The following is an 18994-nucleotide window of genomic DNA, read 5'->3' on the forward strand; positions in this document are numbered from 1 at the left end:
CTATATCCTTTACCAGGGCTTTGATTATCGATCATTATATGGGAAATGAGGGACAGAGTGCCCAAGATCCCTCCTAAAGTGCCATTCCATTGCCCGCCCAATCTAGATGACATCCTGGTCATCCCTATGCAATCCCTGTTCCTGTCCCATGTCATATACCAGCACTGCTGTAATAGCTGCACAGTTGTTTATGTTGGTATGACAACCAATCAGTTGTCCATCAGAAAGAATGGCCACGACCAAACTGTGTCTAAGAACAGATGCCTAGCCTGCCCATCTGCCACCTGTCGCTTCTTCATTCGTAGCCCGGAAACCTGCTGCCTCCATCCAATCTGGTAGCTACCCATCCCAACTCCTATTCTCACCTCCCCTATCCACCCCTCTCAACAGAATCCCCACCCCGTCCTAATCCACCTGCTGAAATTCAGTCCCAACAAGGTGTGTGCACGCGCACTGTAGCTTGACAAAGGATTTATTCCAAAAGCTAGCAAAAGTTTTCTCTCTTTTGTGTGTGTCTGTTGGCATCTCAAAGCTTCTGCTATTTGGTGACTGGTTTCTGTTCCTCCTAAGTTATTTGCATTGCACCAGAACTTTCCTACATGTTTATAATCATAGTACAAGACCACTGCTTTTTGTTTGGTTTTAATTTGTTTGCAATTATCTTGTTGTTGATATGGCACTGTCTCTTCCCTCAGAAAGAAAGATTGAAAATAATTTGTGTTACCGCTATTTCATTTTGTTTTGGTCTTGTGAGGATCACATTAATTTGATAAGCTTCATTCCTTCTAGTCTTTATTCTTGTCCAGTATTCCTTCATTCTCATACATGGCAAATATCTTTGCTCTTACTGTCCAAGAGGTTTTTCTCCTTGGTCTAATTCTGTTCTGAAAACCTATGACAGCCAGAATTTTTTGTCACCCTGTCTCTCTTTTTCCTTTATTCTTATTTATTCCAAATCATTGTGTACCACTTGTATACATTGTTCTTTGGTTCTCTTGTTCACGTAGCTGATACCTATTGCCATGTTGAAACTTGTTACTGTTCCTGGACCACAGTTGTTTCTATGATAGCGCAAGCTTTTAATGAAAAGTATGGAAACAAAATGCAAGAACTCTAATTCAGTAGGGGCCCGTATGATATTTCAATATCACAGGAGGCAGTAAATAACAGATATTGTGCCCAAAAGAAAGGGGTGATTTTGGTGGCGGTAGTGGTCACGGTGGTGTTAGTATTAAATGTCGTGGTCATCTCTGTTAAGTGAACCCCTATTACACCAACAGCCTTCCTCTTCTCATCAAGCATATTTAGTTTGCATTAAAAATGGCATCTCCCGTAACAATAAACAATTAGTAGGTCCATTTGAGTAACAACACCATGCACAGTAATGTGTAAAATTAGTATTAATAATAATTTTGGAAAGAAACTTCAGATATTGATGATTCCATGCTTGGTGACAGTGTTGACTGTTGAGAACGTTATAGGAACATGAAAAGTGATGTCTAGCTTATTGGAGGAGCATTTGACATCACAACAAATAGTTTATTGCTCATAAGGAAATATTTTAAGAAGTATAAGTATGTGAAGATTGAACAGTCCTCTTCACATGATAACATTTTAAAGTAGTGATATGATTTATTAATAATGATTTGGTTGGTTGTCTTTTTTTTTCGTCCTGTCATATTTTGACTTCAATAAGAAGAAATAAATAGCGTTTTGTGGGGGGGGACAAATGTCATGTCACGGACATGGAAAAACATCAGGAAGAGCTTCCAACCTGAGCAAGATGATTTAATAATGCTATTATGGAAAATACATTTGAAACAGGAATATTGCATTGAAAAAGCTTCACCACTGGTTGTGTTAGAAATAATGTGGAGCTGATGAATCTTTGCTTATGAACCTGTAAATAATTGGTACTTTAAAAGTGCCCAACACACACAAGAAATACTGCAAAATATTAAAGACTGTAATACGGACATCAAAGCAAATATATTACAAGGAAAAGATAGTCATATCAGATAACAAAATAAAGACAATATGGGATATAGTGAAGGAGGAGACTGGTAGAACCAGACATGAAGAGGTACAAATAGCATTAAGAGTAAATGATACATTGGTGACAGATGTGTATAGTGTTGCAGAGCTTTTTAACAAACATTTTATAACTGTTACTGAAAAGATGGGGTTGTCAGGTTCGGTAGATGCTGCTATGGAATACCTCAGACCAGACATTTCAAGTAACTTCCATAATATGAATTTGACCCTCACTACCCCAACCGAAATAATGTCCATCATAAAATCTTTAAAATCAAAAACATCTAGTGGGTATGATGAAATATCAACAAAGTTAATTAAAGAATGTGATTCTGAGCTAAGTAACATATTAAGCTATCTGTGTAACCAGTCGTTTATCAGCGGAATATTTCCTGAATGGTTGAAATAAGCTGAAGTTAAGCCACTGTTTAAGAAGGTAGATAAAGAAATAGCATCAAATTTCCATCCAATTTCACTGTTCCAGCATTCTCAAAAATTTTAGAAAAAGTAATGTACAGTCGGCTTTATAACCATCTTATCTCAAATAACATACTGTCAGAGTCACAGTTTGGATATCTAAAAGGTTCTGATATTGAGAAGGCTATCTACACTTACAGTGAAAATGTGCTTAATTCATTAGACAAAAAATTGCAGGCAACTGGTATATTTTGTGATCTGTCAAAGGCATTTGATTGTGTAAATCACAATATCCTATTAAGTAAATTAGAATATTATAATGTAACAGGAAATGCTGCAAAATGGTTCAAATCTTGTATCTCTGGCAGGAAGCAAAGGGTGTTATTAGGAAAGAGACATGTATCAAGCTATCAGGCATCATCCAACTGGGAACTAATTACATGTGGGGGTCCCACAAGGTTCCATTTTAGGGCCTTCACTTTTTCTTGTGTATATCAATGACCTTTCATCAGTAACATTACCAGATGCCAAGTTCGTTTTGTTTGCCGATGATACAAACATTGCAATAAATAACAAAACAAGTGTAGTCTTAGAAAGATCAGCTAATAAAATATTTGTGGACATTAATCACTGGTTCCTAGCCAATTCTTTGTCACTTAACTTTGAAAAAACACACTACATACAGTTCAGAACTTGTAAGGGGTGTCCCACGATTATACGTCTAACATACGATGACAAGAAGATAGAAGAAGTGGGCAGTGCTAAATTCTTGGAATTACAGCTAGATAATAAATTCAACTGGGAGGAGCACACCACAGAACTACTGAAGCGTCTTAACAAATCTCTGTTTGCAATGCGAATTTTGTCAGACGTAGGGGATATAAAAATGAAAAAGCTGACATACTATGCTTACTTTCATTCCATGTCATATGGGATTATTTTTTGGGGTAATTCATCAAGCCAAGCTAAAGTTTTCCGGGCACAAAAATGTGCAGTAAGAGTTATATGTGGTGTGAACTCGAGAACATCCTGCAGAAGCCCGTTTAAAATATATCACTTTTTAAACCAACAGCTCAATTCATGGAATCAATATTAGAAATAAGTATAATCTTCACAAGGATTTAAAGTCACTTAGTCTTGTACAAAAAGGTGTGCATTATTCAGGAATACACATTTTCAATAACTTGCCAGCAGCCATAAAAAGCTTAACAACCAATGAAATTCACTTTAAGAGAAGCCTAAAGGATTTATTGGTGGCCAACTCCTACTCCATTGATGAATTCCTCAGTAAAACCAACTGATTTGTGTGTGTGTGTCTATATATATGTATTTAAAAACAAAGATGATGTGACTTACCATACGAAAGCGCTGGCAGATCGATAGAAACACAAACAGACACATACATACACACAAAATTCAAGCTTTCGCAACAAACTGTTGCCTCATCAGGAAAGAGGGAAGGAGAGGGAAAGACGAAAGTATGTGGGATATTTTTCCTACGAGGAATGTTTCCCTTTATTATATATATATATATATATATATATATATATATATATATATATATATATATATATATATATATATATATATATATATATATATGAAAAAACAAAGATGAGGTGACTTACCGAACGAAAGCGCTGGCAGGTCGATAGACACACAAACATACACACAAAATTCAAGCTTTCGCAACAAACTGTTGCCTCATCAGGAAAGAGGGAAGGAGAGGGGAAGACGAAAGGAAGTGGGTTTTAAGGGAGAGGGTAAGGAGTCATTCCAATCCCGGGAGCGGAAAGACTTACCTTAGGGGGAAAAAAGGACAGGTATACACTCGCACACGCGCACATATCCATCTACACATACAGACACAAGCAGCTTGTGTCTGTATGTGTGGATGGATATGTGCGCGTGTGCGAGTGTATACCTGTCCTTTTTTCCCCGTAAGGTAAGTCTTTCCGCTCCCGGGATTGGAATGACTCCTTACCCTCTCCCTTAAAACCCACTTCCTTTCGTCTTCCCCTCTCCTTCCCTCTTTCCTGATGAGGCAACAGTTTGTTGCGAAAGCTTGAATTTTGTGTGTATGTTTGTGTTTGTTTGTGTGTCTATCGACCTGCCAGCGCTTTCGTTCGGTAAGTCACCTCATCTTTGTTTTTATATATAATTTTTCCCACGTGGAATGTTTCCCTCTATTATATATATATATATATATATATATATATATATATATATATATATATATATATATATATATATATATATATATATATATAATTTCAGTGCAGTAATGTGTTCATTGTAAATAAGTATTATAGTAGTTGTATTACATGTTTAATACCTTATAAATAAATTAAAAAAAATAAATAAACTTTTTAATTTTAAATTCAGTGCATTAGTATTTGTAAAATGACTCTTTCATATAGTGTTCATTAAAAAATGACGATCATTCCACTTGGGACCTGTGGAATGGTACATTAGCTTATTTGTTTTAGTTGTAAATATTTGTCATGTATTGTTGTTTTTCTGACATGTTCCACATCCTGGAGGACCTCCTCACTACAGATCAATTGGAATGAAAGTAAATCTAATCTAATCTAATCACACAAGTTTGATCTAATTTTTAAGCATTTCAATCGAATTTCTGTGTTAGTGTACTGTGTTATGTCCTAACTGCTCAGTGAAAAGGTCTTCTTTCTCGATAAATAATATTACATCATGTTTCAGATGAAATTATGGCAGTCATTAAACTGGATAATCAAACAGTTGCTCAAACCAATTGGCGGCCTTGTTCACAACAAGCATGGGATCAGAGGTATGTTAAGTATTTTAAAATAAAAGGAAATAAGTGGAATGTTATATCTGTGTTATATCTTTCGACTTAACTAATAAACGCAAAATGCCATGCCTGTCCTAACAGTTGCACTCAGTTGATATTGTCAAATATGTTACTTCTTGCTTTAACATTCCCTGATTCTAAACTTGTGTGATAATGTAAGTTGCCTTATTGCAAGCTGAGTTGGCTAAAAAATGTATGTTTTTAGTTACACCTATGTTAAAACATCACAGTTGTATGTAATTGTTTTATTGATCAATATTGCAAGTTGTCTGTTACATTGTTGAAGTATCAGTAGATACATGCTATAGAATATCTTTCACTCGCTTCTTTTTTTCTACTTTGGTGACTATTTTCAACAAGCTTATGAAAAATCATGCAAAATAATTCAGTAAATTAAAAAAAAAACATATATATTTGACAAACTTTCACTGCAGTGTAAAAAAATAGTTTGATATTTAAAGCCCCCCCCAATGACCCATGGACCTTGCTGTTGGTGGGGAGGCTCGCATGCCTCAGCTAAACAGTTAGCTGTACCATAGGTGCAATCACAACTGAGTGGTATCTGTTGAGAGGCCAGACAAATATGTGGTTCCTGAAGAGGGGCAGCAGTAGTTGCAGAGGCAACAGTCTGGGGGGTTGACTGATGTGGCCTTGTAACATCAACCAAAACGGCCTTGATGTACTGGTACTGTGAATGGCTGAAAGCAAGGGGAAACTACAGCCGTAATTTTTCCCGAGGGCATACAGGTTTACTGTATGGTTAAAAGATGATTGCATCCTCTTGGGTAAAATATTCCAGAGTTAAAATAGTCTCCCATTCGGATCTCCGTGCGGGGACTACTCAGGAGGGTTTTGTTATCGGGAGAAACAAAACTGGCATTCTAAGGATTGGAGTGTGGAATGTTGGATCCTTTAATGGTGAAGGTAGGTTAAAAAATTTAAAAAGGTAAATGTATATGTTAAAGTTAGATGTAGAGGGAATTAGTGATGTTTTGTGGCAGGTGGAACAAGACTTCTGGTCAGGTGAATACAGAGTTATAAATACAAAATCAAATAACGGTAAATGCAGGAGTAGGTTTAATAATGAATTAAAAAAATAGGGATGCAGTAACCTACCGTGAACAGCATATTGAGCGCAGCACTATAGCCAAGATAGACATGGAGCCCACGCCCACCACAGCAGTACAAGATTATAAACCAACTAGCTCTGCAGATGTTGAAGAAATTGAAGAAATGTATGATGCGATAAAAGAAATTATAAATAGAATTTGATAGTAGGAAAAGGAAGAGAAGGAAAAATAGTAGTTAAATATGTACTTGGGGTAAGGAATGAAAGAGGATGCTGCCTGGTAGAATTTTGCACAGAGCATAACTTTATCATGGCTAACACTTGGTTTAAGAATAATCAAAGAAGATTGTATTTGTGGAGGTGGCCTGGAGACACTGGAAAGTTTCAGATAGATTATATAACTGTAAGACATTTCCAGGGCCAGATTTGGACTCTGGCCATAATTTATTGGTTATGAACTGTAGATTAAAACTAAAGAAATTGCAATAAGGTAGTCATTTAAGGAGGTGGGACCTGGATAAACTGAAAGAACCAGAGGTTGTAGAGAGTTTCAGGGAGAACATTGGGGACTGGTTGACAAGAACAGGGGAAAGAAATACAGTAGAAGAAGAATGGATAGCTTTGAGAGATGAAGTAGTGAAGGCAGCAGAGGATGAAGTAGGTACAAAGATGAGGGCTAGTAGAAATCCTTGGGTAACAGAAGGGAGATCGAATTTAATTGATGAAAGGAGAAAATGTAAAAATGCAGTAAATGAAGCAGACGAAAAGGAATACAAATATCTCAAAAATGGGATCAACAGGAAATGCAAAATGGCTAAGCAGGGATAGGTAGAGGACGAATGTAAGGATATAGAAGCTTATATTACCAGGGCAAGACAGACACTGCCAACAGGAAAATTAAAGAGACCTTTGAAGAAAAGAATGAATATCAAGAGCTCAGATGGAAAACCAGTCCTAAGCAAAGAAGGGAAAGCAGAAAGGTGGAAGGAGTCTGTAGAGGGTATATACAAGGGCCATGTACTTGAGGACAATATTATGGAAATTGAAGAGGATGGAGATGAAGGTGAAATGACATACATGATACTGTGTGGAGAAGCACTGAAAGACCGAAGTCAAAACAAGGCCCCAGGAGTAGACAATATTCCATTAGAACTACTGGTAGCCTTGGGAGAGTCAGCCATGACAAAACTCTTTCATCTGGTGAGCAAGATGTATGAGACAGGCGAAATACTTTGAGACTTCAAGAAGAATATACTAATTCCAATCCCTAAGAAAGCACGTGTTGAATGCTGGCCGTAGTGGCCAAGCGATTCTAGGCACTTCAGTCCGGAACTGCGCAACTGCTACGCTCGCGGGTTCGAATCCTGCCTCGGGCATGGGTGTGTGTAATGTCCTTAGGTTAGTTAGGTTTAAGTAGTTCTAAGTTCTAGGGGACTGATGACCTCAGATGTTAAGTCCCATAGTGCTCAGAGCCATTCGAACCATTTGAAAGCAGGTGTGAAAATTACCGAACTATCAGTTTAATAAGTTACGGTTGCAAAATACTAACACAAATGCTTTAATGATGAATGGAAAAACTGATAGAAGCTGACCTCGGGGAAGATCAGTTTGGATTCCATAGAAATATTGGAACATGCGAACCTACGACTTATCGTAGAAGATAGGTTAAGAAAAAGCAAACCTACATTTCTAGCATTTGTGGACTTAGAAAAAACTTCTGACAATGTTGACTGGAGTGCTCTCTTTCAAATTTTGAAGATGGTAAGTGTAAAATGCAGGGAGTGAAAGGCTATTTACAATTTGTACAGAAACCAGATGGCAGTTATATTTACAATTTGTACAGAAACCAGATGGCAGTTATATGAGTCGAGGGGCATGAAAGGGAAGCAGTGATTGAGAAGGGAGTGAGACAGGGTTGTAGCTTATCCCCAATATTATTCAATCTGTACATTTAACAAGCAATAAAGGAAACCAAAGAAAAATTTGGAGTAGGAATTAAAATCCATGGAGAAGAAATAAAAAAGTTGAGGTTTGCTGACAACATTGTCATGCTGCCAGAGACAGCAAAGGATCTGAAAGAGCAGCTTAACGGAATGAACAGTGTCTTGAAAGGATGATATAAGATGAACATCAACAAAAATAAAATGAGGTTAATGGAATGTAGTTGAATTAAATCAGGTGATGATGAGGAAATTGGATTAGGAAATGTGACACACAAAGTAGTAGAAGAGTTTTGCTATTTGGCGAGCAATGTAACTGATGAGAGTCGAAGTGCAGAGGATATAAAATGTCAACTGGAGGAAGTCTTTCCTGAAAACATTTGTATGGGGTGTAGTCTTGTATGGAAGTGAAACATGGACAATAAACAGTATAGACAAGAGGAGAATAGAAATGTGGTGCTATAGAAGAATACTGAAGATCAATGGGCAGATCACATAACTAATGAGGAGGTACTGTATAGAATTGGGGAGAAGAGGTATTTGTGGCACATCTTAACTACTATAAGAGGGGATTGATTGGTTGGTAGGACATGTTCTGAAGTTTCAATGGATCACCAATTTAGTATTGGAGGGAAGCGTGCAGGGTAGAAATTATTGAGGGAGACCAAGAGATGAATACACTAAGCAGATTCAGAAGGATATAGGTTGTGGTCGTTATTCGGAGATGAGGCTTGTACAGGATAAAGTAACATGGAGAGCTGCATCATCCCAGTCTCTGGACTTAAGACCACAGCAACAGCAGCAACAATAACAACAACAACAGTTAAAAAGTTACAGGAACATTTTGTGCATGAATCAGTAATCCAGTTTGGCTGTACGGGCAAAATAATGTAGACATTCAAACGAGTTGAAGCTCAAATGAAGTTGATAGTTACACAGTTATTTGTCACATGAATAAAAAAGTCAAGTTATTGTTCTGCAGCAAGTATAGAGACACTGTTACAGCTATTACAAGTTCACAGGCTATTAAATACCCCACAAAACATACATAATAGTCTTTGAAATGGCTGTATGCACCCATAGGAAGCAGAATTATGATGCTGAAAATGAGACTCTGGTAAATCTAGATAGACAGCAAAATACTTCAGTTTCTAACCTTGTAAATACTAAGATGTTCGAACGCAGTTCAAATTTGCTGCAAAAGTGAGAGTAGAGTATTTGAGAGAGAGAAAGTGTAGTCCAGACTAAATTTTGTCTATGATAAATAGTGTTTTTCTGCTCAAGTTTTCGACCCCCACATCAGAATACATAACTTTTTTTGCATGTTTGGACAAGCGTAAATGACTGAGACTCAATGCTAATAAGACAGCACTGAAATTTTTCAGAAGCTGAGTCCTTCCAATAGCAGATGTATTGTGCAGGAAGTACAACTTACCGTTAGATAATTTATCATTCCCTAATGAGTTTACTTTCGGTGCAGAATTCTGTTCACTTGAAGAAGGGTGCACATAGCCTCCAGTGACAAAAAGATCTGTTGATTTGAGTATCTCATTATGTGCCTCTTTGATTAAAGTAGAGCTCTGATTGACCCAGTCAGCATCAAAATAAAGTTAAAAAAAATGAACAAATGAAAAAAAAAAATCCAGCAAATGTAACTGTCTACTTACAGCTTGGTATATAGGCATATTCTGTCCTGTAAAATGGTAGGTTCTTGGCAGCATCTGGGTGGGCTGCCTAAACTCTCACCATGCAGTTAACTAATTTTTGCAGTCCTGAAGATCAGCGTTTGTGGCTGTCAGTGATCTCTCTCTCTCTCTCTCTCTCTCTCTCTCTCTCTCTCTCTCTCTCTCACACACACACACACACACACACACACACACACACACACACACACATGAGAAAAAGCAATGTTACGCTGGTAATGTGAATAACTGAAAGCAGTCAGAAACTAAAGCTGTTATTTTCCAAGGGCATGCTGCAATACTTTAAGGTTAAATGATGGTGGCATCCTTTTGGGTAAAATACACTCATCAAAAAAAGTTTTGCATCACCTCGGTTCCAAGAGTTTCGGAACCTGTACAGAAAAATGGAATAGACATCAACATAAACATCATTTCCACTGTTTTTATTGCTCATGAAAACCACACATTGCGTGTTGTACTACCATACAGTGAGACCTTCAGAGGTGGTGGTCCATATTGCTGTACACACCAGTACCTCTAATACCCAGTAGCACGTCCTCTTGCATTGACACATGGTACACTATCCACAAGTTCATCAGGGCACTGTTGGTCCAGATTGTCCCACTCCTCAATGGCGATTCGGCGTAGATCCCTCAGAGTGGTTGGTGGGTCACGTCGTCTGTAAACGGCACTTTTCAATCTATACCAGGCAAGTTTGATAGGGTTCATGTGTGGAGAACATGCTGGCCACTCTAGTCCTGAAGGAAGTCATTCACAAGATGTGCACAATGGGGGAGCGAATTGTTGTCCATGAAGATGAATGCCTCACCAATATGCTGTCGATATGGTTGCACAATCAGTCGGGGGATGGCATTTACATATTGTACAGCCATTATGGCGCCTTCCATGAAGGCATGAGAGGTAGTTAAGAGTTTCAAAGAGAGCATTAAGCGATGACTGACTGAAACAGGAGTAAATACAGCAATAGAAGATACAAAGGATAACCTTGAAAGATGAAATAGGTAGACAGTAGAGGAACAAATACGCAAAAATATAAAATGAGTAGAAATCCTTTTAGTGCATGCTACATTGAATCTAATTAACTAATACAAAAATGAGGCAGATGAGGTGTGCAAAAGAGAATACAGACATCTAAAAATGGAGGTTGATGTGAAGTGCAAAATGGCAAAGCAGGAATGCCTTAACAAGAGACATGCATAACTAGGGGAAATATAGATGCTGCTCGTACAAAAATTAGGAGGACATTTCAAAAAAAAGAGAAGCAGCTGTATCAATATCAAGAGCTCAGATGGCATGCTGGTACTGAGCAAAGAAGGGAAAGCTAAAAGATGGAAGGAGTATGTAGAAGGGGTGTACAAGGTAAATGAACTTGAAGATGATATTATAGAAATGGAAGAGGAAGTAGCTGAAGATGAATTGCCAGGTATGATCCTGCGAGAATAATTTGACAGAATACTAAAGACATATGTTGAAACAAGGCTTCTGGAATGGATTACATTCCCTTGCAACTGCTGAATCCTTTAGGGGGCCAGTTGTGACAAAATTAGTCCATGTGACACAAGATATACAGGACAGGTGAAATACATTCAGACTTCAAGAAGAATGTAATTATTCCAATTCCAAACAAAGCAGGTGTGAATATTACTGAACAGGTAGTTTAATAAGTAATGCTTGCAAAATACTGACACATATTATTTACACGAGAATGGAGAAACAGTTAGAAGCTGAACTCAGGGAAGACTAAATTGTAGAGGAATGTAGAAACGTGCAAGATGATACCGACCCCAAGGATTGTCTTAGAAGATGGGTTAAAGAAAGGCAAACCTATGTTTGTAGCAGTTATAGAAATGGGAAAGCTTTTAACAGTGTTGACTGGAATGCAGTCTTTGAAATTCTGAAGATAGCAGGGATAAAATGCAAGGATCGAAAGATCGTTTACATCTTGTAAAAAAACCAACCTACATCTATAAGAACTGAACAACATCAAAGGGAAACCGTAATTGAGAATGAAGTGAGACAGATTTGTAACCTATCCCCGATGTTGTCCAATCTATATATTAAGCAAGCCACAAACTAAAAAAATTAACAGGAGGTGTGAAGATCTCCAAAGAACTGTCGTCTTTATGACTGCTGAATAGTAATCTAGTGTACTGCTTAGTGATCAAAATTACTTGTTGTTGTTGTGTTGTTGTTGTGGTCTTCAGTCCTGAGACTGGTTTGATGCAGCTCTCCATGCTACTCTATCCTGTGAAAGCTTTTTCATCTCCCAGTACCTACTGCAACCTACATCCTTCTGAATCTGCTTAGTGTATTCATCTCTTGGTCTCCCTCTACGATTTTTACCCTCCACGCTGCCCTCCAATACTAAATTGGTGATCCCTTGATGCCTCAGAACATGTCCTACCAACCGATCCCTTCTTCTGGTCAAGTTGTGCCACAAACTTCTCTTCTCCCCAATCCTATTCAATACTTCCTCATTAGTTATGTGATCTACCCATCTAATCTTCAGCATTCTTCTGTAGCACCACATTTCGAAAGCTTCTATTCTCTTCTTGTCAAAACTATTTATCGTCCATGTTTCACTTCCATACATGGCTACACTCCATACGAATACTTTCAGAAATGACTTCCTGACACTTAAATCAATACTGGATGTTAACAAATTTCTCTTCTTCAGAAACGCTTTCCTTGCCATTGCCAGCCTACATTTTATATCCTCTCTACTTCGACCATCATCAGTTATTTTGCTCCCCAAATAGCAAAACTCCTTTACTACTTTAAGTGCCTCATTTCCTAATCTAATTCCCTCAGCATCACCCAACTTAATTAGACTACATTCCATTATCCTTGTTTTGCTTTTGTTGATGTTCATCTTATATCCTCCTTTCAAGACACTGTCCATTCCATTCAACTGCTCTTCCAAGTCCTTTGCTGTCTCTGACAGAATTACAATGTCATCGGCGAACCTCAAAGTTTTTATTTCTTCTCCATGAATTTTAATACCTACTCCGAATTTTTCTTTTGTTTCCTTTACTGCTTGCTCAATATACAGATTGAACAACATCGGGGAGAGGCTACAACCCTGTCTTACTCCCTTCCCAACCACTGCTTCCCTTTCATGTCCCTCGACTCTTATAACTGCCATCTGGTTTCTGTACAAATTGTAAATAGCCTTTCGCTCCCTGTATTTTACCCCTGCCACCTTCAGAATTTGAAAGAGAGTATTCCAGTCAACATTGTCAAAAACTTTCTCTAAGTCTACAAAGGCTAGAAACGTAGGTTTGCCTTTCCTTAATCTTTCTTCTAAGATAAGTCGTAAGGTCAGTATTGCCTCAAGTGTTCCAGTGTTTCTACGGAATCCAAACTGATCTTCCCCGAGGTTGGCTTCTACTAGTTTTTCCATTCATCTGTAAAGAATTCGTGTTAGTATTTTGCAGCTGTGACTTATTAAGCTGATAGTTCGGTAATTTTCACATCTGTCAACACCTGCTTTCTTTGGGATTCGAATTATTATATTCTTCTTGAAGTCTGAGGGTATTTCGCCTGTTTCATACATCTTGCTCACCAGATGGTAGAGTTTTGTCAGGACTGGCTCTCCCACGGCCGTCAGTAGTTCCAATGGAATATTGTCTACTCCGGGGGGGCTTGTTTCGACTCAGGTCTTTCAGTGCTCTGTCAAACTCTTCACGCAGTATCTTATCTCCCATTTCATCTTCATCTACATCCTCTTCCATTTCCATAATATTGTCCTCAAGTACATCGCCCTTTTATAGACCCTCTATATACTCCTTCCACCTTTCTGCTTTCCCTTCTTTGCTTAGAACTGGGTTTCCATCTGAGCTCTTGATATTCATACAAGTCGTTCTCTGATCTCCAAAGGTCTCTTTAATTTTCCTGTAGTCGGTATCTATCTTACCCCTAGTGAGATAGGCCTCTACATCCTTACATTTGTCCTCTAGCCATCCCTGCTTAGCCATTTTGCACTTCCTGTCGATCTCATTTTTGAGACGTTTGTATTCCTTTTTGCCTGTTTCACTTACTGCATTTTTATATTTTCTCCTTTCATCAATTAAATTCAATATTTCTTCTGTTACCCAAGGATTTCTACTAGCCCTCGTCTTTTTACCTACTTGATCCTCTGCTGCCTTCACTACTTCATCCCTCAAAGCTACCCATTCTTCTTCTACTGTATTTATTTCCCCCATTCCTGTCAATTGCTCCCTTATGCTCTCCCTGAATCTCTGTACAACCTCTGGTTCTTTCAGTTTATCCAGGTCCCATCTCCTTAAATTCCCACCTTTTTGCAGTTTCTTCAGTTTTAATCTACAGGTCATAACCAATAGATTGTGGTCAGAGTCCACATCTGCCCCTGGAAATGTCTTACAATTTAAAACCTGGTTCCTAAATCTCTGTCTTACCATTATATAATCTATCTGATACCTTTTAGTATCTCCAGGGTTCTTCCATGTATACAACCTTCTTTCATGATTCTTAAACCAAGTGTTAGTTATGATTATGTTGTGCTCTGTGCAAAATTCTACCAGGCGGCTTCCTCTTTCATTTCTGTCCCCCAATCCATATTCACCTACTATGTTTCCTTCTCTCCCTTTTCCTACACTCGAATTCCAGTCACCCATGACTATTAAATTTTCGTCTCCCTTCACAATCTGAATAATTTCTTTTATTTCATCATACATTTCTTCAATTTCTTCGTCATCTGCAGAGCTAGTTGGCATATAAACTTGTACTACTGTAGTAGGTGTGGGCTTCGTATCTATCTTGGGCACAATAATGCGTTCACTATGCTGTTTGTAGTAGCTTATCCGCATTCCTATTTTCCTATTCATTATTAAACCTACTCCTGCATTACCCCTATTTGATTTTGTGTTTATAACCCTGTAGTCACCTGACCAGAAGTCTTGTTCCTCCTGCCACCGAACTTCACTAATTCCCACTATATCTAACTTCAACCTATCCATTTCCCTTTTTAAATTTTCTAACCTACCTGCCCGATTAAGGGATCTGACATTCCACGCTCCGATCCGTAGAATGCCAGTTTTCTTTCTCCTGATAACGACATCCTCTTGAGTAGTCCCCGCCCGGAGATCCGAATGGGGGACTATTTTACCCAAGAGGACGCCATCATCATGTAATCATACAGTAAAGCTGCATGCCCTCGGGAAAAATTACGGCTGTAGTTTCCCCTTGCTTTCAGCCGTTCGCAGTACCAGCACAGCAAGGCCGTTTTGGTTATTGTTACAAGGCCAGATCAGTCAATCATCCAGACTGTTGCCCTTGCAACTACTGAAAAGGCTGCTGCCCCTCTTCAGGAACCACACGTTTGTCTGGCCTCTCAACAGATACCCCTCCGTTGTGGTTGCTATCTGTATCGCACGCAAGCCTCCCCATGGTTCATGGGGGGGGGGTGGGGGGGCAAAATTACTTATAATGCATAATTTGGTGTGGTAACTTACTTACATAGTGCCAATAGGACACACACACACATATGTTGTGGTTGTCCTTTTTTCACCAGAAAAAAATGTTCAATTCTGTTATTACCTCACCTAATGGGTTGACAATGTAGGGAAAGATAGAATGCTACTTACCGTAAAGAAGATGCATCAAGTTACAGGCAGGCATGATTAAAAGACACTCACATATAGCCCGAGATGCTGGAGTTGGCAGTTGTGTATGCGTGAGATGTGCTTGCTTGTGTTTATGTGTGAATGTTGTATGTATGTGTCTCTTTACTGACAAAAGCTGTGGCCAAAAGCTATATGTGAGTGTATTTTTCGTGCCTGCCTGTAACTTAATGCATTTTCTTTACGGTAAGTAGCAGTCTATCTTTTCCTATATTGTTGATATTCCTACCTGGAGTTTCCATTGTTTGATTCACTTAATAGGTTGAATATTTTATATTGACACAGATACTTACCAGATGAACATGAACTTCTATTGTATGTTAAACAAGTATTTTTGGGAACATGAATCACTTATTCGACGTAATCATGTGGGATGTGTATAGCTAATTTATAACATGCTTATATCATGAATTACAGAAAAAGGAGTGTGTGAGGGGCAGAATAATTTAACTTTTTTTTAGTAATTATAAACTATCAAAGCAATGAAGCTTCTAATTACATTACATCTTATTTTATTTAACTAAGTGTATGTAGATTTTGAGTCTCAAAATATTAATTAAATTAAGATCATTATTATGAATTCAGGAATGTTTCTAGGAAAAATGATCATGTTGCATAGAGAAATTATTGTCATTCGTGAGTCATTTTTAGTGCAACTGTTTATTCTTCAAAAGAGTATGATCTAGTTAATATATGTATTTTTAAGAAGCTGTTAATTATCTGAACACGAGAACAATTTGCCTCACTATGAACACTAGCCCCTATTTCAGCTATTGCTGCAATCATATGCACTTCCATCTGGGCGTAAGTGATGTCTTTGAGAAGAATTTTTCCATCATGTGAAAGTTTTGCTACTTTATTTTGTTTTTAATGTGTTCTGTTATTAATTTTGAAGCCTATGTTGGTCCCTTCATGAAGAACTGTTTGAAAATGCAAGCAAACTTGAAATTTATATCAGAACAGTAATTGCAACCACCATTTTTACTGAACCGCATATGACAGCTGTAACTCATCCACAAGTGCCAAGAATGTGCAGTTGATGGCAGACATTATTTTTGACTCCAGCTTCTATAAAAATTGGTACAGATTATGAGATGAGTATAATTATGTGAACACAGTGTTGGAATAGTGTTGTAATCTGTCTTCTGTGGTAACACATTTGACCATTAGGAAGTCGAATTGCTGAGGCTTGTGTTGATAGGTCACCCTTGCAGTTCCCATTTCAAGTATGCATGTGGCTGCTTGTTTTGCATGCGAATGTGCGTGCGTGCTTACACGCGCGTGCGCCCACACACACACACACACACACACACACACACACACACACACTGAAGATGCCATTCATTAGAAGCATGGGATTTATCTGCTTATTACAAATGTTAGTGCTGAATAGGGGATCATGGAGGAATTTTGTAAGGGGGCTATGCTCCAGACTGAACGCTGAAAGGCATAATCAGTCTTAAATGATGATGATGATGATGATGATGATGATGATGATGGTGATGGTGATCACAAATGCGAAATAACACGGATTGCTGCATCTGTTTGACATCATTAACTATGAGAGATACAGTTTTTTTACACATTTTGGCTCTTTGCTGTCAAGTTTGGTTTTCACTATGTGGAAGATAATATTGAACATAAGGCCTTTTTAAATATCACAGCGAATTATTTTTCCAGAATTGATCCTTCATTATGTTGTGACGTGAGACACTAGTGATCAGTTTCCGATATACTGTTCTTCCAAACATTCGTTTTTCTATTTTAAGTGTGGTTTAAATTACTTTACTATTATTATTATTTGTTACATTATTATTGTTGTTATTATTATTATTATTTGTATTATTGTTGTAGAGGGAACACTGTATTAGATAATGGCAAAATGTTTTAATTTCGTTATAATACAGATGAAAATAATGGTTGACAGACGTAAATGTGATAAGGAATTGTTTTAAAAAAAGAAGAAAAGATGAAGGTATGAGCAAATGAGAAGTACATAAAAAAGAAGTAGTTATTTAAAGTTGTGTTTCTGGGTCTGAATTTTGTTATTTCTATTGTACGCACAATATTTCGATGACCAAACCAGCCATCATCTTCAGGTGCCACGAGTTTTGCTGGCATGTGCTTGCTGTGTGGGCTCCAATCACAATGTGAGCTATTGTTGGTCTTGCACCATTGTTTATAGCTGAGTACGACTCTCGATGATGCCACTGTGCCCTTTGATGCTCTTTTGTTTTTCAGAGTGCACGCTTATATTCCATGAAGTGCAAATTCTCCCATCCAGCATTTCTCAGATCTGGTGGATATGATGGCCAATGACATCTTAATAAATTGAATAAAAGGGATTAGTGGGTATTGGTAACTGAACTCGACTATAAATAATCATGAAGGGGCAACAGTTGTTCACAGGCTTGTTGGAGTCCAAGCAGCAAGTACACTTAACAACAAAACTCACAGCCTGAAGATGATGGCTGGTTTATTCGTAGAAGTATTGTACATAAAATGGAAACAACAACTTGACAGAACTCTTGAAAGCATGCCATTAACCATGTTGAGAAAACTTAAAAGTAATTACCCCTTAACTTTTAAACTTTTGTTCTTGCTTGGAGCAGTGAAGTTGTTTTACAGTCTGATCCTACGCAGTATCTCTCTCTCTCTCTTTCTCTTTCTCTTTCTCTTTCTCTTTCTCTTTCTCTCTTTCCACCTACCTTCCTGATCCTGCAGTAATACTGCCAGAAGTTAAATTGTACGTGTAAAACTTCCTCGCTGCTCTACATCAAAATGAAAGCTCTTTATTACATACTGTCCCCCACTCAACATTCTGTCTTAATGGTTACTTCTGTTGGGAAACAGTCCCCATAATTGAGAACTTTTAGTGTAATTTGTGATTTTGATCATTAGTTTTTTTTTTCTTTTGTTTGTTTCACTATCTTCCATAGCAGACTGTTAAACCATGGATATTGAAGACAGTTTTGACTGCAGTGAAGGTGGGTAAAAAAAGAACAAAAGAAAAACCGTGGCATGTTGACATTTCCCAAAATGTCTTGAAAGTTGACATGTTATGTAACCCATACCAGTATTTAGCTCAAGGTTTGATTTATCATCATGTGGTATTGGGCTAACACCTATTGTTTGTATTTCCCGTTAACCTTTCAGTTTCACAATCAGTTTCATGTTTTAACTTGTGCACTTGTTAGGTAAAAAGAAAGGGCACTTCAGCAACAGATTGTAGGGACTTATATTTCTTCTTAGATTTGCTCTGTGGTGTCATATGTTTAATTTGTATGTGTAAAATTGATATACTGATATACATATTTGATCTAACTACTAGTTGAGCACTATGATGTACCCTAGAA

The 18994-nt window shown here is 37.8% G+C and overlaps 1 protein-coding gene across 4 annotated transcripts in view; it reads left to right on the plus strand.

The window, feature by feature from the left end:
- The window catches only part of LOC126481251 (serine/threonine-protein kinase N), a 335672-nt gene that overhangs the window by 235246 nt on the left and 81432 nt on the right, over positions 1 to 18994 (plus strand). For all 4 annotated transcript variants that reach the window (XM_050104868.1, XM_050104869.1, XM_050104866.1 and 1 more), the window contains exon 8: positions 5173 to 5260. In XM_050104868.1, the coding sequence (XP_049960825.1) occupies positions 5173 to 5260 (88 nt within the window). The remainder of the gene's footprint in view (positions 1 to 5172; positions 5261 to 18994) is intronic.

This window comes from Schistocerca serialis, chromosome 5 (assembly GCF_023864345.2).
Source record: "Schistocerca serialis cubense isolate TAMUIC-IGC-003099 chromosome 5, iqSchSeri2.2, whole genome shotgun sequence".
Lineage (NCBI taxonomy): Eukaryota > Metazoa > Arthropoda > Insecta > Orthoptera > Acrididae > Schistocerca > Schistocerca serialis.